Source organism: Salmo salar, chromosome 15 (assembly GCF_965601325.2).
Source record: "Salmo salar chromosome 15, fSalSal1, whole genome shotgun sequence".
NCBI classification, from domain to species: domain Eukaryota; kingdom Metazoa; phylum Chordata; class Actinopteri; order Salmoniformes; family Salmonidae; genus Salmo; species Salmo salar.
The window spans coordinates 62,699,815-62,725,959 of record NC_138305.1 but is presented as its reverse complement, the minus strand read 5'-3'; the positions used below and the strand labels follow the sequence as shown (position 1 = coordinate 62,725,959).

General features: G+C 41.6%; 1 protein-coding gene across 6 annotated transcripts in view; it reads right to left on the bottom strand.

Annotated features, from left to right (window-relative positions):
• LOC106571830 (SAM and SH3 domain-containing protein 1) overlaps positions 1-26,145 on the bottom strand; it is a 335,706-nt gene that overhangs the window by 83,531 nt on the left and 226,030 nt on the right. For all 6 annotated transcript variants that reach the window (XM_082961932.1, XM_082961933.1, XM_082961937.1 and 3 more), the window contains exon 2: positions 5,395-5,523. In XM_082961932.1, the coding sequence (XP_082818058.1) occupies positions 5,395-5,523 (129 nt within the window). The remainder of the gene's footprint in view (positions 1-5,394; positions 5,524-26,145) is intronic.

Genomic DNA, 26,145 nt, shown 5'->3' with positions numbered 1-26,145 from the left:
GTCATGACTATATGGCAGTGTCGGGTAAGGTGGGGGGGGTCTCTTTGTTAACAACAGCTGGTGTGCAATCTGTAATATTAAGGAAGTTAGAATACCTCATGATAAGCTGCAGACTACAGTATACTAAAAGCTATTTACAAAGAGAGTTTTCATCAGTTGCTGTCTATTTACCACCACAAATCGATGCTGGCACTAAAACCGCATTCAACAAGTTGTATAGGGCCACAAGCAAAACTAAAAATGCTCATCTCGATGTCGACGCTCCGAGTGGCTGGTGATTTTAATTCAAGGAAACTGAAATCTGTTTTACCTCATTTCGACCAGCATAGAGGAGAAAACTAGAGGAGAAAAAACTCTAGATCACCTTTACCCCACAAGCAGAAATGCATACAAAGTAAAGGTCGACCGATTAATCGGAATGGGCGATTAATTGGGGCCGATTTCAAGTTTTCATAACAATCGGTAATCGGCATTTATGGACATCGATTATGGCTGATTACATTGCACTCCACGGGGAGACTGCATGTCATTCCTGGAAGTGCCTTCTGATGAAGATCATCAAAGGTAAGTGAATATTTATAATGCTATTTATGATTTTAGATGACTCCAAAATGACTGCATGTCATTCCTGGAAGTGCCTTCTGATGAAGATCATCAAAGGTAAGTGAATATTTATAATGCTATTTATGATTTTAGATGACTCCAAAATGGCGGGTATCTGTATTGCCTAGTGTATTTTTCTGAGCGTAGCACTCAGATTATTGCAAAGTGTGCTTTCCTCGTGAAGCTTTTTTGAAATCTGTCACAGCGTTTGCATAAAGGAGATGTTCATCTATAATTCTTTGAACAACAGTTTAATATTTTATCAACGTTTATGGTGAGTATTTTTGTAAATTGTTGTGCTGATTCACCGACAGTATTGGAGGCAAAGTATTTTCTGAACATCACGCGCCAATGTAAAATGGGGTTTATGGATATAAATATGAACTTTATCGAACAAAAAATGCATGTATTCTGTAACATGATGTCCTAGGAGTGTCATCTGATGAGGATCGTCAAAGGTTAGTGCATAATTTTAGCTGGTTTTCTGGTTTTTGTGACGCCTGTCCTTGCTAGGAAAATGGCTGTGTGCTTTTTCTTGTGTTGGAACTGTCCTAACATAATCTAACTTTATGCTTTCGCCATAAAGCCTTTTTGAAATTGGACAATGTGGTTACATTAAGGAGACGTGTACCTTTAAAATGGTGTAAAATAGTCCTTTGTTTGAGAACTTTGAATTTGTGGTTTTGAATTTGGCGCTCTGATTTTTCACTGGCTGTTGAATAGTGTGAACCGTGGGTCCCACCTGCCCAAGAGAGGTTAACATAATCACTAGTTAACTACACATGGTTGATGATATTACTAGTTTATCAAGCTTGTCCTGCATTGCATTTAATCGATGCAGTGCCTGTTAATTTATCATCGAATCCCAGCCTACTTCGCCAAACGGGTGATGATTTAACAAGCGCATTCGCGAAAAAAGCACTGTCGTTGCACCAATGTGTACCTAACTATAAACATCAATGCCTTTCTTAAAATCAATACACAAGTATATATTTTTAAACCTGCATATTTAGTTAATATTGCCTGTTAACATGAATTTCTTTTAACTAGGGAAGTTGTGTCACTTCTCTTGCGTTCCATGCAAGCAGTCAGGGTATGTGCAGCAGTTTGGGCCGCCTGGTTCGTTGCGAACTGTGTGAAGACCATTTCTTCCTAACAAAGACCGTAATTAATTTGACAGAATTGTACATAATTATGACATAACATTGAAGGTTGTGCAATGTAACATCAATATTTAGACTTAGGGTTGCCACCCATTCGATAAAATACAGAATGGTTCCGTATTTCACTGAAAGAATAAATGATTGGTTTTGAAATTATAGTTTCCGGATTCGACCATATTAATGGCTCGTATTTCTGTGTGTTATTATATTATAATTAAGTCTATGATTTGATATTTGATAGAGCAGTCTGACTGAGCGGTGGTAGGCAGCAGCAGGCTCGTAAGCATTCATTCAAACAGCACTTTCCTGCACTTGCCAGCAGCTCTTCGCTGTGCTTCAAGCATTGCGCTGTTTATGACTTCAAGCCTATCAACTCCTGAGATTAGGCTGGCAATAAGAACATCCAATAGTCAAAGGTATATGAAATACAAATGGTGTAGAGAGAAATAGTCCTATAATTCCTATAATAACTACAACCTAAAACTTCTTACCTGGGAATATTGAAGACTCATGTTAAAAGGAACCACCAGCTTTCATATGTTCTCATATTCTGAGCAAGGAAATTAAACATTAGCTTGACGTTTGAAACTAGCTAGCCATTTCACATCGGTTACACCAGCCTCATCTTGGGAGTTGATAGGCTTGAAGTCATAAACAGCGCAATGCATTGCGAAGGGCTGCTGGTAAAACGCACGAAAGTGCTGTTTTGAATGAATGCTTACGAGCCTGCTGCTACCTACCATCGCTCAGTCAGACTGCTCTATCAAATCATAGACTTAATTATAACATAATAACACACAGAAATACGAGCCTTAGGTCATTAATATGGTTGAATCCGGAAACTATCATCTCGAAAACAAAACGTTCCGTATTTTATCTAACGGGTGGCATCCCTAAGTCTAAATATTCCTGTTACATTGCCCAACCTTCAATGTTATGTAATAATTACGTAAAATTCTGGCAAATTAGTTCGCAACGAGCCAGGCGGCCCAAACTGTTGCATATACCCTGACTCTGCATGCAATGAACGCTAGAGATATGAAACAATTTCATGTTAGCAGGCAATATTAACTAAATATGCAGGTTTAAAAATATATACTTGTTTATTGATTTTAAAGAAAGGCATTGATGTTTATGGTTAGGTACATTGGTGCAACGACAGTGCTTTTTTCGCAAATGCGCTTGTTAAATCAACACCCGTTTGGCGAAGTAGGCTATGATTCAATGATAAATTAACAGGCACCGCATCGATTATATGCAACGCAGGACACGTTAGATAAACTAGTAATATCATCAACCATGTGTAGTTAACTAGTGATTATGTTAAGATTGATAGTTTTTTATAAGATAAGTTTAATGCTAGCTAGCAACTTACCTTGGCTTCTTGCTGCCCTCGCGTAACAGGTAGTCAGCCTGCCATGCAGGCTCCTCGTGGAGTGCAATGTAAGGCAGGTGGTTAGAGTGTTGGACTAGTAACCGGAAGGTTGCAAAAACAAATCCCCGAATCCCCCCTGAACAAGGCAGTTAACCCCCGTTCCTAGGCCGTCATTGAAATTAAGAATGTGTTCTTCATCTGACTTGCCTAGTTAAATAAAGGTGTAAAAAATAAAAAATAATAAATAAATATCGGCAAATCGGTGGCCAAAAATACCGATTACCGATTGTTATGAAAACGTGAAATCGGCCCTAATTAATCGGCCATTCCGATGAATCGGTCAACCTCTAGTCTGCACCATGTAATATCACTAATGGTGTCCCCCAGGGCTCGGTTCTAGGCCCTCTCCTCTTCTCTCTATACACCAAGTCACTCAGCTCCATCATATCCTTGCATGGTCTCTCCTACCATTGCTATGCGGATGACACTCAAATACTTATCTCCTTTCACCCTTCTGACACTCACAAACACCAAAACAGTTGTGTAGAGGGCACAACAACACCTCCTCCCCCTCAGGAGGCTGAAAAGATTTGGCTTGGGCCCTCAGATCCTCAAAAAGTTAGACAGCTGCACCATTGAGAGCATCTTGACTGGCTACATCACCACTTGGTAAGGCAACTGCTTGGCATCCGACCGCAAGGCTCTACAGGGGGTAGTGCGTACGGTCCAGAACATCACTGGGGCCGAGCTCACTGCCATCTAGGACCTCTATACCTGTCTGTGTCAGAGGAAGGCCCTAAAAACTGTCAAAGGCTCCAGCCACCCAAGTCAGAATGTTCTCTCTGCTAGAGCACAGCAAGCGGTATCAATAAACCAAGTCTGGAACCAACATGACCCTGAAAAGCTTCTACTCCCAACCCATAAGACTGCTAAATAGTTAGTTCAATACTTAACCAAATAGCTACATGGTCTTTCTGCATTGTCCCTTTTGCACAAATATTTTTGACTGGCTACTATTTATTATCTATCCTGTTCCCTAGTCACTTTATTCCTAGTTATATGTACATATCTACCTCAATTACCTCGTACCCCTGCACATTGACTCGGTACTGGTATTCCATGTATATTGCCAAGTTATCGTTACTCATTGTGTATTTCCTATTACTTTCATTATTATTTCTCTATTTCCTCTCCCTCTGCATTGTTGGCAAGGGCCCGTAAGAAAATATTTCACTGTTAGTCTACACCTCTTGTTTACGAAGCATGTGAAAAAGGATTGATATGTTTAAGTCGGCTCCCTCCTTTTAGGTTCAGGATGAGTAGACTGCACTGAGGTCAGTCTAGTCTAGATGTACCCAGTTTCCTGCTATTGGTTCTGGAAATGAGACTTTAGAACTGAAATGATGCCATCTGTTTTCAAGAGTTCTAAACAGATACAAATCACTTTGAATAGTGTCATCATAGCACATTTATAAAGCTAGCATATGAACACTAACCCCCCCTCGCTCTCTCTCTCTCTGAGTGTTGTGTGTGTGTGGAGTATAGACCCCCAAGGGTGCTCCGAGCAGCACAGAGGCAGAGCGGTGTTCGCTGCCAGAACCAACTGCATTCTTCAATACCTCCATCGGTAACTAGGCAACGCAGGAGTGCCATGCCCCACTACCCTACATCCCTGTGAACGTGAACCCCCAGAACACAACTAAGCGCTTTCAGGCACTGGGGAGGCGGGAGGGCAAACTAACTGCTTTAGAAAAGAGTCACAAACACAAAACACTCACTCGCTCACTTTCCAAACTAAACTCCCCCTACTTCCTGGCTGACTCCCAGGCTGTTGGCAGCACACTGGACAATCACACTGTAAAGATGCCAAACTGTTCCAAGAATGGGGTGTTTGAGGATATTATGAATAATAAAAAGAGATCTGAGAAAATGAAACATTTCCTCAGAATTTTGGCTATCACTTCACATTTCTAGACTATGTAAGCCTAACAGCAAATTGTAGAGTCATAAGGAAACAGGTTGCTGCAGCTCTGTAGCTGATATTGTATTGAATTAAGCTGGTGGGTTTCCTGTTTTGATGGGACTCAGGTATACTCTACTGCAGTAGTAAATGATGGTTGGTGGGAACTCAGTTCTATTGTATTTCAGTAGGGTTCGTGGACTTGAGTTTGTAGCAACATGCAACAGTATGATTGGTGTTTGTGGGGACTTAGTATGTGACGTGATGTGATGAGTGTGTTTGTGGGGACGTACCATGTCGAGGTCCTGGGACACACGTCTCTTGCGTAGCTCCTCCATGCGGTCACTTACGTCACTGAATGAGGTGTTGTAGTAGTCTGAGTACTCCTGGGCCAGGTCATCAATGTTCCCCAGAGAACCATCCTACACAACACACACACACACACACACACACACACACACACAAAGAGAGAGCGGTTAGTCATTCAGAAGGACAGACAGAGTCAGAAAACATAGGATTCAGAGGGAGAGAATAAAAGAAGCACATATTTTTTAACTAGAATGGAATAAAGAAATTGTAAGTTGGAGAGACACTTGCAGATTCACACTGATTACTCAATTTGAGGGCCCAAAATGGCACCAAAGCCTTTGTCTGGATGAATAACATTGGTTTCACTACTGTATACAGTGTATAAGATTCAAGCTGAGCCAAACCCTTCAGTAAGCTCCACACTCCCCCCACTGCTTCCACCTCCACAGTACAGTACTCCAGGCAAGGAAAAAGGGACAGGCTAACAACCTCAGCTCCCCATCTGTCTCTTACTCTGGGTGAAGCACAGTATAATAAAACCCCTGTCACATACGCTTCTAATTAGTAGAGCGTGAGACGCGCCAACTGGCAGGCAGGTATTCGGCTAGCATGGCCGGGCATGGCGGTGCAGTGTGGCGGGCGGTGTGCAAGAAAACACAAATCAAATTACTCGCACACCACTTCTTCCTCTGGCTGCCACTCTAGGGTAAGATTATTAGCTAACACAGTGGTGCTACTGAGGGAGGGGAAGTCTGTTAGAGATAGATCAGGTTAGAGCTTCCAGCACATTTACCAATTAACTCTGTGGGCTATACTAGCTTTGCACCGCCCGCCACACTGCACTGTTGCGTAGGAGAATAGGAAGGAGAAAGGAAAGGAGAAGGAAAGTAAATCAGTATGATTTGTGGAAGACGAAGACCTTTAAACAAGTTCCTGTAGAGATGAAAACTGTCTGGGTCAGTGTGTTTTTGTTTGTTTGTTTCTCTGTTAGAGGCCGGTGTGCTGTGCATGTGGCGTATGTGTGCTGTGTGTACATGCCAGTGTGTTTCTCTACTAGCCCATAGCCTCCACAGTCCATTAAGCCTAAGGCCTCCAGCTCCACCTGACACACACACACACACACACACACACACACACACACACACACACACACACACACACACACACACACACACACACACACACACACACACACACACACACACACACACACACACACACACACACACACACACACACACACCCACGTGAGGTGGCAGCCACCAGCTGTGTCTAGAGATGGAGTGCAGCACAACCCTGCCATTCATACACATCTGTTTACACACATTTCATACAACTCCCAGTTTGAAAATACACCTCAATAAAGTCTTCGCTATGTGTATTTTAGGCATTCATTCAAATTGAAAGTCCAAATAATAGATACGGCCAACCATAAGTGTTTCCTGGGTTTGGTATGCTAACATACAGATCTAACATGCCCTTTAAACCCCAAACCCAAACACCCTCTTCCGGACAGGGGGGCTTTCAGCTCTCTGCTGGGTTCCTGTCTTTGTGTGGAAGTGTGGTGTGGTTCCTCATACATAAACAAGAAAGACCTTACTCAACAGAATACACAAGCCCCAATATGCCTTGTTGGAGACGAGCCTTCAAGGAACTGTAAAATAACAGTAAAGATGCAGAACCTGCACTGCAGTTATTATGAGGACTCTCATTATGGCGCACCTCTTTCCTTGAAAAGAGTCGTCGTATTTCTTTACCAGGAAACCAGAGGGAGAGAATCAACTAACTCATTGGTCTTGGAGAGCCTCTCTCTGAAGCGTTTGGACTCATAACTACTTAGTAGGGCTGGGCAATAAATTGAATGAATTTGATGAATTCAAATGCATGTTAAGCGCAATATTCCAAATGCCTGTATCGCAGTAATTTTCTATTATAAAGCTTACCGGTAGTACCCAGTCACGCTGTGTTTGTTTACAAGCACACCACGACAAGAGACCGGAGTCTTGTGAGTCACCCAGCAGGTGATCTAGTTGCAGTGTTGAATTCACAAATGAATGTTTAGCAGCTAGATATCGTATAATTATTAAGGTAACTGTCTAAAATTTGCTAAATGCTCTGCAGTTGTGCATTTGGTTTGCTAATTTAGAAGCTTGTTAGCTATCTCACCGGTAAAAGCAGAGAATCCCCTCCTGGATCAAGAGCCTTTCTGTCAAATATTTGTTTTGTGAGTGCAGCAAACTGTGAGTAGCATTTTTTTGTTACTTGTATAACTTTATGAGCTGGGATGATTATCCTGAAAATTGTTTCGGTCAGAGACTGTATAAAATGTTCACAATACGCTCATTAGCATTTAGTTAGCATTCTATATGGGATTTTACATGTACTTGTTAGCATTGCTAACCTTCGGATTAGAAAAGCTCAGTGGGGTTTTACCGAATATCCCGGTATGGCACAAGGTCGGTATGAGGGTATGACCATCTGGATACTGCCCAAGCCTAGCGGTGAACAGCAATCTTTCCACAGATTTTTAATGGGATTCAAGTCTAGGCTTTTGCTAGGCCACTCAAGGACTTTCACATTCTTGTTCTAAAGCCATTCCAGCATTGCTTTGGCTTGGGATCATTGTCCTGTTGGAATGTAAATCTTTACCCCAGTCTAAGGTTGTTTGCACTGTGAAGCAGGTTCTCATCAAGGATTTGCCTGTATTTGGCTTCATTCATTGTTCCCTCTATCCTTACCAGTCTCCCAGTCCCTACTGCTGAAAAACATCCCCATATAATGATGCTGCCACCACCATGCTTCACAGTAGGGATGGTGTTAGATGGGTAATGAGCTGTGCCTGGTTTTGTCCAGACATAGCTCTTTTCATTCAGGCCAAAGAGCTTCATTTTTGTCTCATCAGACCACAGAATCTTTTGCCTTATGCTCTCAGAGTCTTTCACATGCCTTTTTGAGAACTCCAGGAATGCTGTAATGTGTATTTTTCTCAGGAGTGGCTTCTGTCTGGCCACTCTCCCATAAAGCCCAGATTGGTGAAGTGCTGTAGAGACTGTTGTCCTTCTGGTGCGTTCTCCCATCACAGCCATGAAACTACTGTATGAAGTTCAGTCAGAGTGGTCATTGGGTTCTTGGTCAACAGCCTGACCAAGGTCCTTCTTGCCCGGTTGCTCAGTTTGGTCCTTATATAGACAGGTGTCTTTCTTTCGAAATCATGTCCAAACATTTGAATTGGCTACAAGTGGACTCCAATCAAGTTGTAGTGACATCTCAAGGACGATCAAAGGAAATTTGATGCACCTGAGCTCAATTTGTAGCGTCATAGCAAGGGATGTGAATACTTATGTAAATTAGACATTTCTGTATTTAATTTTCAACCAATTTGCAAACATTTCTAAAAACATGTTTTCACTTTGTCAATATGGGGTATGGTGTGCAAATGGGTGATAAAAAATATTTAATCCATTATAAACTCAGGCTGTAAAATGTGGAATTTGTCAAGGGGTATGAATACTTTCTGAAGGCACTGTATATCACAAATCACCCATTAGTTTGAAAAACTGTTGATATGCTTTTTAGGCCATATCACCCAGCCCTCATACTTAATTATGAGTGCATAACGCTATCCTCTGTTGACATGATAGACATCTCAGCTATAGCAGTGATGGCCAATCGTTCAATATTCATCCATGTTGATCTAGTCAGTGCCTGGTTTGGTGAGTGGTCAGCATGTATGGAGTCACTCTGTGAGGAGTGAACAGTCTCTCTGTCTGTCTCTCTATGGTCGTCTGAACAGGACCCAGTATCTCCATGCCAGCCTGGTATGAATGGGGCACTGTGGAGGCAGTGTGCCACACACACATTGGGCAGGCACACACACACACCCTGAGGGATGCAGAGAGGGGCTTCTTCTGAGAGGGCTATTGAAAACAACAGAGGATTAAAAACAAACGAGTCTGAGCAACACTGTGGAAAAACACAAACCGGAAGTGAATTTTAACCATCACCCATCGGTAATGCATTACACATTAAAAACAGTGTATTTAAATGAGTTGCAGACATAGGCCCTGAGTCAAAAGTCCAGATTGTTCTGCTCTATTTTTCTCTCCTCACTCTGCCTCCCTGACTAGAATATATTCCTTAGAACCTCCAGCTACGTCCAGGCTGTGACATATGGTTAGAGATGGCTGATATTCCCTATGGAGCCCTCCCTCCCTCCCTCGCCGGGCCCAGGGCAGGCACATGCTTTCCCTCACATTCCTCACACTCTTATTAGAGACTAGCTACAGTACTGCCTAATCACCATAAACATGCCACAATCGATCCAGAGTTAAGCCGACCATGTCCACGAGGGAGACAGAGACAGACAGACCCAGACAATACAGTTGCATTCACTGTGTCTGTTCATGTAGAACGCCTGATTACAACTCACCCAGATCATCAGTAAAAGTTCATGACCTTTCTGGGCCTATTAAACAAGCTGGCCATGTCTGCATAGAAACATCTCAGTCACAACTCCACTTTGTGTATAGAAGTTTGTGTATAGCATGGCCGTCTGTGTTAAATGCCTAGAATACTGTCTGAGCATGGTTTCCGTCTCAACCGTCAGCACTGTATGTCTGTAATACTTCAACTCTCCAAGCTCCAGACCGAAAGCCTATGGCTCGCCCTGTCACAATGTGCTTTCTTGTGTTGCTGTTAAAGTGCTGTTACAGTGTGCTAGGTCTTTCCTTACCGCAGTGTTCCTCTGAGGGAGGCCAGTGTGTGTTAGCATACCTGGGATTCCTCTCCTGCCATGAGCTCATACAGCCCATCATGCAGCTGAGAGCAGTATGGATCAATATCCATATCACGATCAATGGCATGATTTGATGAAATAACAATAAATACAACCTTACGTTTATGGGAGTGAGGGAATGTGATAACAATAGTTGATATGGCAGTGTGAGGAGGGTACTGGGGGGGGGGGTATGGGACCAGTGGATAGGGGGTGATTTGTGGGGTATTGACTGTCGACAATGGGAGATTGGAGGGGATGAAACATCTGGAAGTTGAGAAAATCAAAACAGCCTTTTTCTAATACAGAGCCTATGGAGAAGGCATTTTTTCTCTCAGTGTTATCTGACCAACAACAAAACTGGGGTCTGTGTCTGATAGGCTAGCTGACTAACCAACCAACCAGTTGAAAATCTGAGTGTCCTAAAATTCTGTTAATGTGGGTGGAATGTGTGTGTATTGAATTCAAAGAAAATGGAAGGAATGACAACAATGACGGTTTATAGAGTTGAACAGAAGCCATAACCCAGTAGACCAAACAAAAATGTTTTTGCTTTTATAACGGCTCCCACTCGTGCATACAAGAGTGCACCACCCTGTCTTGAGTCAAGTTCAATAGTCATGCTAACAGTAAGAACAGGCTATTAAAGACAACACCCAGACCATTAACCCAGACAATTACAGAGAGTGAGAGTGAGAGAGAGAGAGAGAGAGGAGAGAGAGAGAGAGAGAGAGAGAGAGAGAGAGAGAGAGAGAGAGTTCCCCAGCCCCCACGTCTAAAGCCAAAACGCTGTTCTCACTCTCCTTACCAACCATTCCCAAATTTCCTGTTCAGCTGAGGCTCTTCAGAAGAACACTGTGACAACCCATTTGGGGCAGGTCCAATCTCCTCACTTCACTTCAGTAGTTTACGCAACAACCATCTGACAAACAGCTTGGGGGAAATATTGTGTCGATCTTCCAGTAAAACTTCAGGCTGGAGTTTGTTATTCTAAGTCAATGGGGTAAACCACTAGTGGGAGGACTGACCTGATTGACCAGTCTCATGGTTTACTGTATCTAAGACGGATTACAGGGATTGCTCAACAGTGTACTGTTTATATTGTAGTAATACTTCTGCATGATATGTAGACATTTATTGGTAAAGTTAACCCGCTCTTTTTTTAAATACATGGCTCACTAACAGCCATAGGAAGAGAGGTTTCAGTCCAGGATTCCACATTAGAATATGCTACCTTTTCCCCTTAACAGAGAGATGTATAGGAGAGAGTGTTCTGACTGGAATCTAGGCCTATTGGTGGGTAACATACACACCTAGGCTATATCCCTTCCCAGGCCATGTGAGTGCATGGGTGAGGAGATGATGAGATGTTGGGGATGGATGTGACATGGGACCTTCTGACCCCTACTTATCAAATCAATTAGCCATAGCATTCCTGTCATTCTCAATGTGACCACCCTGGGAAGGTGGTGGGTGGTGCTGCAACAGTATTATTAATGGGATCTGGAGAGGCATCTAAGGGTCACTGCTGAGCAGTAGTAGTGTATGGCAGCTCTCTACACATCACAGGCATACCATACAAACCAAACGCCTCATCTGATACAAAAGCATGCCCCATGATGACCAAGAAACACTTTCCTAATCAGGCAGCTGTAGGTAGCTATGTGGCCATGTAACCATCCACTCTGAGCCAAAAGCCAATTACACTCACGCACACATCGAAAGTATTCATCAACTTCACTCTGCAACTTAACTGCCAATTGACTATGTATGCACAGAGAAAACAAATCTGCTCAAATGCAACCAAAAGAACGAAATATAAACTCAGCAAAAAAAGAAACGTCCTCTCACTGTCAACTGTGTTTATTTTCAGCAAACTTAACATGTGTAAATATTTGTATGAACATAACAAGATTCAACAACTCAGACATAAACTGAACAAGTTCCACAGACATGTGACTAACATAAATTGAATAATGTGTCCCTGAACAAAGGGGGGGGGGGGTCAAAATCAAAAGTAACAGTCAGTATCTGGTGTGGCCACCAGCTGCATTAAGTACTGCAGTGCATCTCCTCCTCATGGACTGCACCAGATTTGCCAGTTCTTGCTGTCAGATGTTACCCCACTCTCCACCAAGACACCTGCAAGTTCCTGGACATTTCTTGGGGGAATGGCACTAGCCCTCAACCTCCGATCCAACAGGTCCCAGATGTGCTCAATGGGATTGAGATCCGGGCTCTTCGCTGGCCATGGCAAAACACAGACATTCCTGTCTTGCAGGAAATCACGCACAGAACGAGCAGTATGGCTCGTGGCATTGTCATGCTGGAGTGTCATGTCAGGATGAGCCTGCAGGAAGGGTACCACATGAGGGAGGAGGATTTCTTCCCTGTAACGCACAGCTTTGAGATTGCCTGCAATGACAACAAGCTCAGTCCGATGATGCTGTGACACACCGCCCCAGACCATGACGGACCCTCCACCTCCAGAGTACAGGCCTCGGTGTACCGCTCATTCCTTTGATGATAAATGCGAATCCGACCATCACCCCTGGTGAGACAAAACCGCAACTCGTAGGTGAAGAGCAATTTTTGCCAGTCCTGTCTGGTCCAGCGACGGTGGGCTTATGCCCATAGGCGACGTTGTTGCCGGTGATGTCTGGTGAGGACCTGCCTTACAACAGGCCTACAAGCCCTCAGTCTAGCCTCTCAGCCTATTGTGGACAGTCTTAGCACTGATGTAGGGATTAGAGGTCGACCGATTATGATTTTTCAACGCCAATACCAATACCGATTATTGGAGGGCCAAAAAAAGCCGATACCGATTAATCTGCCGATTTTTCTATTTTTATTTATGTATTTGTAATAATGACAATTACAACAATACTGAATGAACACTTATTTTAACTTAATATAACACATCAATAAAATCTATTTAGCCTCAAATAAATAATGAAACATGTTCAATTTGGTTTAAATAATGCAAAAACAAAGTGTTAGAGAAGAAAATAAAAGTGCAATATGTGCCATGTAAAAAAGCTAACGTTTAAGTTCCTTGCTCAGAACATGAGAACATATGAAAGCTGGTGGTTCCTTTTAACATGAGTCTTCAATATTCCCAGGTAAGAAGTTTTAGGTTGTAGTTATTATAGAAATTATAGGACTATAACTCTATACGATTTGTATTTCATATACCTTTGACTATTGGATGTTCTTATAGGCACTTTAGTATTGCCAGTGTAACAGTGTAGTTCCGTCGCTCTCCTCGTTCCTACCTGGGCTCAAACCAGGAACACATCGACAACAGCCACCCTCGAAGCAGCGTTACCCATGCAGAGCAAGGGGAACAACTACTCCAAGTCTCAGAGCGAGTGACGTTTGAAACGCTATTAGCACGTACCCGCTAACTAGCTAGCAATTTAACATCGGTTACACCAGCCTAATCTTGGGAGTTGACAGGCTTGATGTCATAAACAGTGCAATGCATTGCGAAGGGCTGCTGGCAAAATGCACGAAAGTGCTGTATGAATGAATGCTTACGAGCCTGCTGGTGCCTACCACCGCTCAGTCAGACTGCTCTATCAAATCATAGACTTAATTATAACAAAATAACACACAGAAATAGGAGCCTTAGGTCATTAATATGGTCGAATCCGGAAACTATTATCTCGAAAACAAAACGGTTTTTTTTTTCTGTCAGTGAAATACAGAACCGTTCCGTATTTTATCTAACGGATGGCCTCCCTAAGTCTAAATATTCCTGTTACATTGCACAACCTTCAATGTTATGTCATAATTACGTAGAATTCTGGAAAATTTGTTTGCAACGAGCCAGGCGGCCCAAACTGTTGCATATACCCTGACTCTGCGTGCAATGAACGCAAAATGACACAATTTCACCTGGTTAATATTGCCTGCTAACCTGGATTTCTTTTAGCTAAATATGCAGGTTTAAAATATATACTTCTGTGTATTGATTTGAAGAAAGGCATTGACGTTTTTTGCAAATGCGCTTTTGTTAAATCATCCCCCGTTTGGCGAAGTCGGCTGTCTTTGTTAGGAAGAAATAGTCTTCACAGTTCGCAACGAGCCAGTCGGCCCAAACTGTCGCATATACCCTGATTCTGTTTGCAAGAGAAGTGACACATTTTCCCTAGTTAAAAGAAATTCATGTTAGCAGGCAATATTAACGAAATATGCAGGTTTAAAAATATATACTTGTGTATTGATTTTAAGAAAGGCATTGATGTTTATGGTTGGAGCAACATGTACCTAAGCGATTATATGCAACGCAGGACAGGCTAGATAAACTAGTAATATCATCAACCATGTGTAGTTAACTAGTGATTATGATTGATTGAATGTTTTTTATAAGATAAGTTTAATGCTAGTTAGCAACTTACCTTGGCTTCTTACGGCATTCGTGTAACAGGCAGGCTCCTCGTGGAGTGCAATGTAAAGCAGGTGGTTAGAGCGTTGGACTAGTTAACCGTAAGGTTGCAAGATTGAATCCCCGAGCTGACAAGGTGAAAATCTGTCATCCTGCCCCTGAACAAGGCAGTTAACCCACCGTTCCTAGGCCATCATTGAAAATAAGAATGTGTTCTTAACTGACTTGCCTAGTTAAATAAAGGTAAAATAATAATAATAATAATTTTAAAAAATTACAAATCGGCCAAATCGGCGCCCAAAAATACCGATTGTTATGAAAACTTGAAATCGGCCCTAATTAATCGGCCATTCCAATTAATCGGTCGACCTCTAGTAGGGATTGTGCATTCCTGTTGTAACTCGGGCAGCTGTTAGTGCCATCCTGCACCTGTCCTGCAGGTGTGATGTTCGGATGTACCGATCCTGTGCAGGTGCTGTTACACGTGGTCTGCCACTGCGAGGACAATCAGTTGTCTGTCCTGTCTCCCTGTAGCGCTGTCTTAGGCGTCTCACAGTACGGACATTGCAATTTGTTGCCCTGGCCACATCTGCAGTCCTCATGCCTCTTTGCAGCATGCCTAAGGCACGTTCACGCAGATGAGCAGGGACCCTGGGTATCTTTCTTTTGCTGTTTTTCAGAGTCAGTAGAAAGGCCTCTTTAGTGTCCTAAGTTTTCAAAACTGTGACATTAATTGCCTACCGTCTGTAAGCTGTGTGTCTTAACGACCGTTCCACAAGTGCATGTTCATTAATTGTTTATGGTTCATTGAACAAGCATTGGGAAACAGTGTTTAAACCCTTTACAATGAAGATCTGTGAAGTTATTTGGATTTTTACGAATTATGTTTGAAAGACAGGGTCCTGAAAAAGGGACGTTTCTTTTTTTGCTGAGTTGGTTTTCTTTTTTCCAATCATAACTCAGTATCTCAATCGGTGCCCTTCAATCCAACCTAAACGACCGTGATGAAACATTTACTCTAGGCTCTCATTGTGCCAGAGCTGCAACCCTTTACTGATAAGGCCTGTTCTTTGGAGGGAAATCTGGGTGTTGCTATTCAATACCTCTCCTGGATGCATTCAAGGTCCTGATTTCCCTGAGCAGTCAATGTTATTAGTCTATGAGGACAAATACCTCAAGCCAGCAAAATGTTCTTTCTGTCATTTTTTTTTAGCAGCAATAATGTGTACTCCACAGCTGAAATAACCCCCTTGTAAATAGCACACCAAGCCATTTCTGTCAGAGTTATTAAAGAATTCCATAACCAGCATGCAGGGCTAAACTCAGTTCGCTGACTGACCTCTTTGGTCCTGCATGCTAAACTAACTGCCAAATTAGCTACAGTACTAATCTCTTAATTTAGCTCATTTCAATTGATATTGTCCCCCTTTACATGCAAGATTTGGTGTTCTCTCTCAAAGCAGTGCTTGTTATTTGTCATGGCAGCAGAAGGTTCCAGAGGTCTCTAAACCATTAACTTCAGCTAAAGTGTTCTAATCCTAGCTTTAGGAACACATTCCTGACAGCACTGTTTGTCATACTGGTTGCATGTTGTTCTGTTCGCACTGTGGACAATGCTTTTGTCAGTGTCAGGACTAGCCTTGAGACTAGCTAGACATCCTCTAGGACAGTGGTTCCCAACTCCAGTCCTTGAGTACCCCCAACAGTACACATTTGTATTGTAGCCCCGGACAATCACACCTGATTCAACTTGTCAACTAATCATCAGGCCCTCAATGAGTTGAATCAGGTGTTTATTTTTCTGGGGCTACAACAAAAATGTGTGCTGTTGTGGGTACTCAAGGACTGTAGTTGGAAACCACTGCTCTAGTGGAGCGCATAGTGACAAATGAAAATGGCCATTGCGTATCTGACATAATGATAGAACGACAATGGTACCATCAGTTACAATTGTTACCTGTTCAGAACACTATAGGGTGGAGGTTAAAGAAACCCTCTCACTCACTTTAATAATTTTTATGATTCATTTCAAATGGGAGTGAGTGAATTAGTACCTGGCTTCCGTTTCCTCCTCATGGAACACACCGGCTCCAACCCCAGCCCCAAGAGACCGACCAGGCTGGCGGATCTCTCGCTCCACTCCTCCCTCCAGGCTTTAGTAGTGGGGCACAATGGCCTCTGCCCGTGCTAATACACCTGTCCCACCCATACACCCCTACTAGTAGTGCGCGGGTCAACTGTTTGTTCACTGGCACCCGCCTGAAATTGCTAATAAACCATATACAACCGCCAGACTATATGTGCAGAAAAATATTTTTATGAGGCAGAAAGATTTTTTGACAGGTTATGCAGGATTCTTTTTGCCTGACTTAGATACGTTTCTGCTTATAATTCCCAACATTTTGGTGGACTATTTGTTATTCAACTTGTCTATAATTTGATACATTCACCTTTTTTTCTGTCATTATACGTATGTTACCCTAGAAGACTAAATAAACTCTTGCTCACCACAATAATGTCATAAATGGATAGAATGAATGCTTCAATCTAGTTAACATCGGTAAAGTTCTCTGTGATCTCTGCTTCTTTCGCAGAGAAAAGACATTTAGGGACCAAGGGACAAAATGCAATAACTTAACAACAAAAAAATGGGGAAGATTGTCTGGGGCAAAATTTCCAAATGACATCAGTTTGACCGGTTGTAAGGAAATAGAAAGCTGTGAAATCAACCCAACATTTTTCTGAAAAGATTTCAGTTTGGCTTGGATGCATATGTTATGTGGTTGAAATACTATCAGCTTTTATGACACTAATAAAGATAGCACAACTACAGATGGTAACTAACTGTGCATTTGCATTTTCTCAAGATGCTGAAAAAAATCTATCATCTCTCCACTCCTGTTCCCAAGTCAAATTTTGCCTACATTTGGTGCATAATTTTACTGCAAGAAATTCTACATGAGTTAATATTAAGGCTATGTGAGAGGTTATAAACCTACAGTCAGTGTCCAGATTTCAGTTTCCATTTAACCCATCTGAACAGTAGGCTACAGTTCCCTTGAAGTGCCATAGGCCTGTTTGAAGTTCCCGTCTTGTGACAAATTTGTATATCGCCTCACAAACATCACGCATAACATAGCCGGCACTGCTATCATCCTCTTTGCCCCTTTACCAAATCTTTCCCAAACATTACTGTTCTGGCCCTCCCTTCTCTTCATTCTAAAGTCTAATTTATCAGATTTTCTCTTACTGAATCAAACTCCGACATTGGCCTTTTTGCTTCTGTGGATCGATGTTAACTTTTTCAGCCCATTCCCAAAAGCATTTGGTGCACGAACAGTGCCTTGCAAAAGTATTCACCCCCCTTTGTGTTTTTCCTATTTTGTTGCATTACAACTTGTAATGTAAATGGATTTTTATTTGGATTTCATGTAATGGACATACATAAAATAGTCCAAATTGGTGAAGTGAAATGAAAAAAATTACTTGTTTAAAAATTAAAAATAAATTTAAAACTGAAAAGTGGTGTGTGCATATGTATTCACCCCCTTTACTATGAAGCCCTTAAATAACATCTGGTGCAACCAATTACCCTCAGAGGTCACATAATCAGTTAAATAAAGTCCACCTGTGTGCAATCTAAGTGTCACATGATCTGTCACATGATCTCAGTATGTATACACCTGTTCTGAAAGGCCCCAGAGTCTGCAACACCACTAAGCAAGCGGCACCATGAAGACCAAGGAGCTCTCCAAACAGGTCAGGGACAAAGTTGTGGACGGGGTTGGGATATATAAGTACTGATCGGGGTTGGGTTATAAAAAAATATCAGAAACTTTGAACATCCCACGGAGCACCATTAAATCCATTATTAAAAAATGGAAAGAATATGGCATCACAACAATCCTGCCAAGAGTGGGCCGCCCACCAAAACTCACGGACCAGGCAAGGAGGGCATTAATCAGAGAGGCAGCAAAGAGACCAAAGATAACCCTGAAGGAGCTGCAAAGTTCCACAGCAATTGGAGTATCTGTCCATAGAACCACTTTATGCCGTACACTCCACAGAGCTGGGCTTTACGGAAGAGTGGAGAGAAAAAAGCCATTGCTTATAGAAAAAATAAGCACACAGTTCGGTGTACGCCAAAAGGCATGTGGGACACTCCCCAAACATATGGAAGAAGGTACTCTGGTCAGATGAGACAAAAATGTTGCTTTTTGGCCATCGAGGAAAACACTATGTCTAGCGCAAATCCAACACTTCTCATCACCCCAAGAACAACATGCTTTGGGGATGTTTTTCACCGGCGGGGACTGGGAAACTGGTCGGAATTGAAGGAATGACAGACGGAGCTAAACACAGGGAAATTGCTTTAGCATACTGCTAAAGCAACACTCGAGTGGTTTAAGGGGAAACATATAAATGTCTTGGAATGGCCTAGTCAAAGCCCAGACCTCAATCCAATTGAGAATCTGTGGTATGACTTAAAGATTGGTGTACACCAGCGGAACCCATCCGTCTTTAAGGAGCTGGAGCAGTTTTGCCTTGAAGAATGGGCAAAATTCCCAGTTGCTAGATGTGCCAAGCTTATAGAGACATACCCCAAGAGACTTGCAGCTGTAATTACTGCAAAAGGTGGCTCTGCAAATTATTGACTTTGGGGGGGTGAATAGTTATGCACGCTCAAGTTTTCAGTTTTTTTTGTCTTATTTCTTGTTTGTTTCACAATAAAACTATTTTGCATCTTCAAAGTGGTATGCATGTTGTGTAAATCAAATGATTCAAACCCCCCACAAATCCATTTTAATTCCAGGTCGCAAGGCAACAAAATAGGAAAAATGCCAAGGGGGTGAATACTTTCGCAAGCCACTGTACAGTTAGGCCTTGAACCTTAGGCTGATGCACTAATGCCAGATTGCTTAAAATAATAAAAGAAAAACATCAATGTAGCCTATAGATTTAAATTGCACAAGAATTATACATTTATGGATTTTTAAAGTATTGTTTTCTCTTTATTCAATCCGCCCGCCACCCACCCACCCTTCATCCACACAATATTTGATGACTCTAAACCCACCCACCCCGCGGATATAACTGCAGGGACTGCAGTTATGAGTCAACCCGCTCATCACTAACCCCTACACCTCAACCAGCAGCCCAGTCCAGGCTGGAGGAAAGCCAGGGGCCAAGGGGAGGCGAGCCCCACCCCCTCCAGAGGTGTTTCCTGAGGATATCCTCCACAGCTCTGAGAGAAAAACCTGCCAGCACTGCCTGGCCCCTGACACCAACAATAAGAGCCAGGACTGGGAGGGGTAGATCTGAGCTGATCTGTCCATTCTAGGCTCAAATGTGGCTATACTAGGCTGGGCTACGACAGAGGGGGGGCTGAGGCTGAGGCAGACTACACAATGCCACATGGGAGGAGGAAAAGCTCTTTGAACAAATGGAGGTTTCTGTTACGTTGACCATATGTTGTCACAGTCGAGAGTTTTAAAATACATGTGGGCTGAAGGGGCTCACTCTAATAAAACACATCAAAGGCTGAGTAACAGGAAAATGGCATTCAGCATATGTGAAGTGTGAACTAGCCCTTGAGATGGAGACAAAACACACTAATACTGTATTGAGATCTGAACAACTTTACACTCCTAACAGATACTCCTTTCTCAACTAATAAAATGTCTTCTTGATGCTTAACATTGAAGAAAAAAATCCATGCAGATTGGGATGAAAGAGCTCTTTGAGACTAGCTGCCTGGGAGGACTGTCAGCTGTCCAGATATGTGTTCAAATTAGAGGCTGACGCAGACTACAGCAAAATCACTGTTTGAACTAACTGCTATGCCAGCTAAAACAACATGGTATGAACTCAGACACCATTTGCAGAGGGAGGTATTAAAGGTGTACTAAATTGTGTACTATGTGCTGTTGAGGAGTGGTACTTCCACATATCCACCCATACACACCTGCATCCATACACAGTCACACTGTGGAAATGTTATACATGGCCTTTTACATTATTTTGGAAAGCTACACAAGATTAACAACACCCATCATACAAAACATTTTAAGGTCCGATTTGAGGAGACCCAATTCGGTCTGTTCCAGACTACTAACCCTGTTCATGCAACAGTAATGCCAATGCACAATTAATGCAACAGCTTTATACCCTGTAACAGCCCCAGACCGTTAATTGAATTAGGGCTGTGTATACCCGGTTGCAACCACAAACAAATGACTGGCTCACTGAGGTATTCTCATGAAAAACGTTCCTAGAAGTGGTTTAACCTCAGCCAGATGGGCTCCAAGCAATAACACCAAAGGCAGCATGACACACAGGACCATATCCCTCTGAGCTTTAGTTAACTATGATGAATAATGAATCACCTTGTCATTTAAAAAAAAAAAGTTTAACCTTTATTTAACTAGGCAAGTCAGTTAAGAACAAATTCTTATTTCATTACACAGTCATTGATAGGTTTAGGATCAATTATAATTCAATTAATTTATTCTTGAACTGGAATTTCAATTCACTTCCTGGTCATTAGCCTACTGTATCCGAGTCTCTCTAATGCAGTTAAAACTGTACTGAGTGACAAAGAAACTGCAGTGGTGGACACGTCATATGACCAAATTAGCTAGATTAGATTTATATCAGGGGGAAAAAACGGTGCATACTTTACATCCATTAGGTTACTGAGAAGCTGTGTCAACTCCAACCAGCTGCTGTACATACTAATCTGTAACAGCAGATGTTTTAATAGGCCCAGGCACTAGCTAACTCAAAAGGGCATTCTTATGTAGGGCCCCAGAGACAAAGGCCATAGAAAAGCCTTACGTACTAAAAACAAACTAAATATAGCATGGCCATTTTGCTGCCAAAATGATAGGGAATCAATTGTGTTGAGGCCCATTGAACTGTACATGTTTCATAAACATTGGGGATTTAATATATTGTTGGCCCTGTAATAACTTTGAGAAATACTGAGTGAAACACCACAGATTTCAGATGGCGTGTTGGCTGCTGAGCTACAGTATTCAAGCCATTTCCAGTCTGTTTTTCTAGAGCATTGGTCACCAACCTTTTCTGAGTCAAGATCACTTTGCAGTCTAAAGCAAGCCGAGATATATATATATATATATATATATATATATATATATCTTTTTTAAACATGACTTATAAAAGGTTACATTAACCTAATAAAAACAGTTATGTAGGAATGAGGTTTGTGCAGTAGGCCTAATACATTATCACAGCATATTGTCTGGCCTGTCAATATTGTTATTCTCAGACCATATTATATTTCAAAACTCGAGCTTTGATAACAAAATAGATCAGTTGGTGTAGCACTTGCGAAGAACAGCTGAGCATAAATTGAAATAATTTGCAAATAATTTGATTTTATGTTTTCCTAGACTGACAGTACCTTCATCTGATGGGTCATGGTGCTTTCAAGACAACTGGGAACTCAGTGAAAAAAACTAGGTCAAATCATGACGTCAGTGATCTTTAGGTCGGAAAGTCGGAGCTCTAGAAAGATGACAGAGTTTCCGTCTTAAAATTCTGTCACGAACCGGCTCAAAGCCCGAAACAAAAAGGGAGACAATGTGGAGATAAGGAATAACAAAAATATATTTATTAACTGAGGTAACCTACATACAATTAACAATGGTGTGTGTAGTCAGTAATCAGTAGAGTAAGTGAGTGGTTGCGTGTATACAGGGGATAATGAGGAGTGTTGAAAGATTCCAAAGCAATCAAACAAAACCTGCCCCAAAAAATGCCACAACCAATATCAAACAGTGTGTCTGCACTGCAAGGCAGGTAGCCTAGTGGTTAGAGTGTTGGGCAAGTAACCGAAAGGTTGTTAGATTGAATCCCTGAGCTGACAATGTAAAAATCTGTCATCCTGAACAAGGCAGTTAACCCACTGTTTATAGGCCGTCTTTGTAAATAAGAATGTGTTCTTACTGACTTCCCTAGTTAAATAAAGGTTAAAAAAAAATTCTATGAAATGGAGAGTGTCTCCTCAATGAATGGGGAAGAGGTGTATTTATCCCGGGACGGGCCCAGGTGTGTCCCATTTCACTGACGACCCTCCCAGCTCCACCCAACAACATCCTAATAAGGAAAACAAGAGCAAAAAGAAAGAATACGGCAGACAGACTGGGAGGGTCGTCACAATTCAGAGTTGGATCACCGTTCAAAAAGATTTTTCCCAGTCGGATCTAGTTGTTTTACGACCTCCCAAGTCAGAGATGTACAAGCTCCCAGTTGTTTTGAACATGGCAGCGACGGGAGGGAGAGTAGTAAAGGGTCCGCATCTCACGGTCCCTGCTCTCTCCTTCCTTTCCTCCGGTGAGACTGACCAGAGAGAGGGGACACCGTCTTCCACCTGATGGCGAAGCTCGAGTCACACCGCATCTGCCTCATTCACAAGTTCATGTTGTTCATGTGACCAGAGAAAGTGAAATATTCCTCCATTTTTAAATAGACACGACGAGCTGATAAAAACAATCAAAACGCAGTGCGATCGATACACTTTGCAACTCATTCATTGCAGCTGCAGCAAGAGCGGAAGTAGGGAGAAGCGCATTTTATATTTTGTAATAGTGTTGAATAAAAACAGTGTTGACAGTGCTGAATAAAAACTTAGACATGAACTCACTAATAACAACTGCAGGTCTTTGCTGTATTCTTTGACAGTCTCTCTCTGGTCACGGTTTTAAAAGTTGTGAAATCTCACTTAGGCTTGTATCAAACTTGATTTGAGACGGTGATTTGAGCTATCCGATCGGCCAGTGCAGTAGGCACACTTATTTTTTCTTAAAACTGCGTAGTTGGTTAAGGGCTTGTAAGTAAGCATTTCACAATAGGTTACACCTATTGTATTTGGCGCATGTGACAAATACAATTTTATTTGATTTGATCAAAGCTGTTTTCATGGAATCACGTTGAACCAACGTGGAATAGACGTTGAATTGACATCTATGCCCAATGGGATGGTTAGATTCATAAAGACATCTCAGATTGGGGAGGCAGGTAGCCTAGTGTTAAGAGCATGGGGCCAGTAACCGAAAGGTTGCTAGATTGAATCCCTGAGCGGACAAGGTAAAGAATCTGTCGTTCTGCCCCTGAACAAGGCAGTTAACCCACTGTTCCTAGGCTGTCATAGTAAATAAGAATTTGTTCTTAACTGACTTGCCTTGTTAAATAAAGGTTAAAAAAAAATTGTAATCAACAAAAAAATATATTCAAAGTAGCCACCCTTTGCCTTGATGACAGCTTTGCACACTCTTGGCATTCACTCAACCAGCTCATGAGGTAATCACCTGGAATGCATTTCAATTAACAGGTGTGCCTTGTTAAAAGTACATTTGTAGAATTTCTTTCCTTCTTAATGCGTTTGAGCCAATCAGTTGTGTTGTGACAAGGTAGGGGTGGTATACAGAAGATAGACCTATTTGGTAAAATACCAAGTCCATATAATGACAAGAACAGCTCAAATAAGCAAAGAGATACGACAGTCCATCATTACTTTCAGACATGAAGGTCAGTCTATCTGCAAAATTTCAAGAACTTTGAAAGTTTCTTCAAGTGCAGTTGCAAAAACCATCAAGCCCTATGATGAAACTGGCTCTCATGAGGACCGCCACAGAAAAGGAAGACCCAGAGTTACCTCTGCTGCAGAGGATAAGTTAATTAGAGTTAACTGCACCTCAGATTGCAGCCCAAATAAATGCTTCTCAATATATTTTGATTTGTTTAACACTTTTTTGGTTACTACATGATTCCATATGTGTTATTTCATAGTTTTTATGTCTTCACTATTATTCTACAATGTAGAAAATAGTAAAAATAAAGAAAAAACCTTGAATGAGTAGGTGTGTCCAAACGTTTGACTAGTACTGCATATATATTTTTTATATTCTAACGGTTATTGACTGACCTAATAGTGACCAGTGTGAAAAACATTAAATCCGATGTGTCTCTGTTCTGTGACATCATAATTAGTGATGCACCGATATGACATTTTTGGCCGATACCGATATCCGATATTTTTCTTTCATTCTCAACAAGGATTTCTATGGAACACCGTTTGGGTCTTTGCGTGACAAAAAATATTATATTTAATACTATTTGACGTGTCAAATAAGCTTGTTGACCAATCAGGACCTGAATATGACTGCACGTCACATAGTAATTTAACGCGCTCATACATTTTTTACGTAGTTATTACACATTGATTACACTATCACTTGTATTTCATATGTCACAACGATTCATCGATACGTATGTTATGATGCTGGTAAAGTTGTCTCGCGCACCTACAGTGCTAGTCATAAAAAAAAAGCTAGCTAGCTCATGGATGCAAACAATGTTTTTCCCCAAAAACATAGCAAAACGACATAATCTGTTTCAGTAGCTATAGTTAGCTAGTTATCTAGCTAGGTGTCATCATCTAAAATAACCCTAATTTATAAGACAGTTCTTATTTGATTAATGGTGGTCGGACCCATCTATGTGAAGCTAGCCACAATAAGGATTAGCCACAATAGTGGACTTTGCGGTTAGCCTTCAAAATAAAAGTATTGCATAATTATACTATTTGTTTTAATTTGCATCACTGTCAATGACATACTTTTATTTTGAAGGCAAAACACAAATTCCACTATTGTGCCTAATCCTTATTGTGGCTAGCTTCACAACACATAACCCAGTAAGGTCGAGCCTCACTAGCCGGATGAAGCTAGCTGGCTGCTTACAACGTTAGCTTTGGGCAACAGGGTTAACTACAAAAATCTCTGAAACTGGAAACACTTATCTCCCTCACTAGCTTTAAGCACCAGCTGTCAGAGCAGCTCACAGATCACTGCACCTGTACATAGCCCATCTATAATTTAGCCCAAACAACTACCGCTTCCCCTCCTGTATTTATTTATTTTATTTATTTTGCTCCTTTGCACCCCATTATTTATTTCTACTTTGCACTTTCTTCTACTACAAATCTACCATTCCAGTGTTTTACTTGCTATATTGTATTTACTTTTTTTGCCTTTACCTCCCTTATCTCACCTCATTTGCTCACATTGTATTGACTTATTTCTCTACTGTATTATTGACTGTATGTTTGTTTTACTCCATGTGTAACTCTGTGTTGTTGTATGTTGTCGAACAGCTTTGCTTTATCTTGGCTAGGTCGCAATTGTAAATGAGAACTTGTTCTCAACTTGCCTACCTGGTTAAATAAAGGTGAAATTAATAAATAAATAAAAGTAGCTGGCTAGATATTTATTTTCATGAACTGAAGTTCAATTTCAATAGGCGAAGAACAAGTGGCAACCTAGCTAATACTTACTGACAAGGATTCCTAAATCATTGCTAAGAATAATGAAAATGACTGCAGTTTTTACTGGTCATTGTTTTCAGGCTGGTTGTATTGGTGTTAGCTAGGTACCAAGCTAAAGCTAGCTACCCCAGAAGTTGCGGTCGAACAAATTATGCTTTATTACCAATGCGGTATTGTAAACACATCGTTCGTGGCCGGTGTTTGCTTGTTTGCAGACTTTT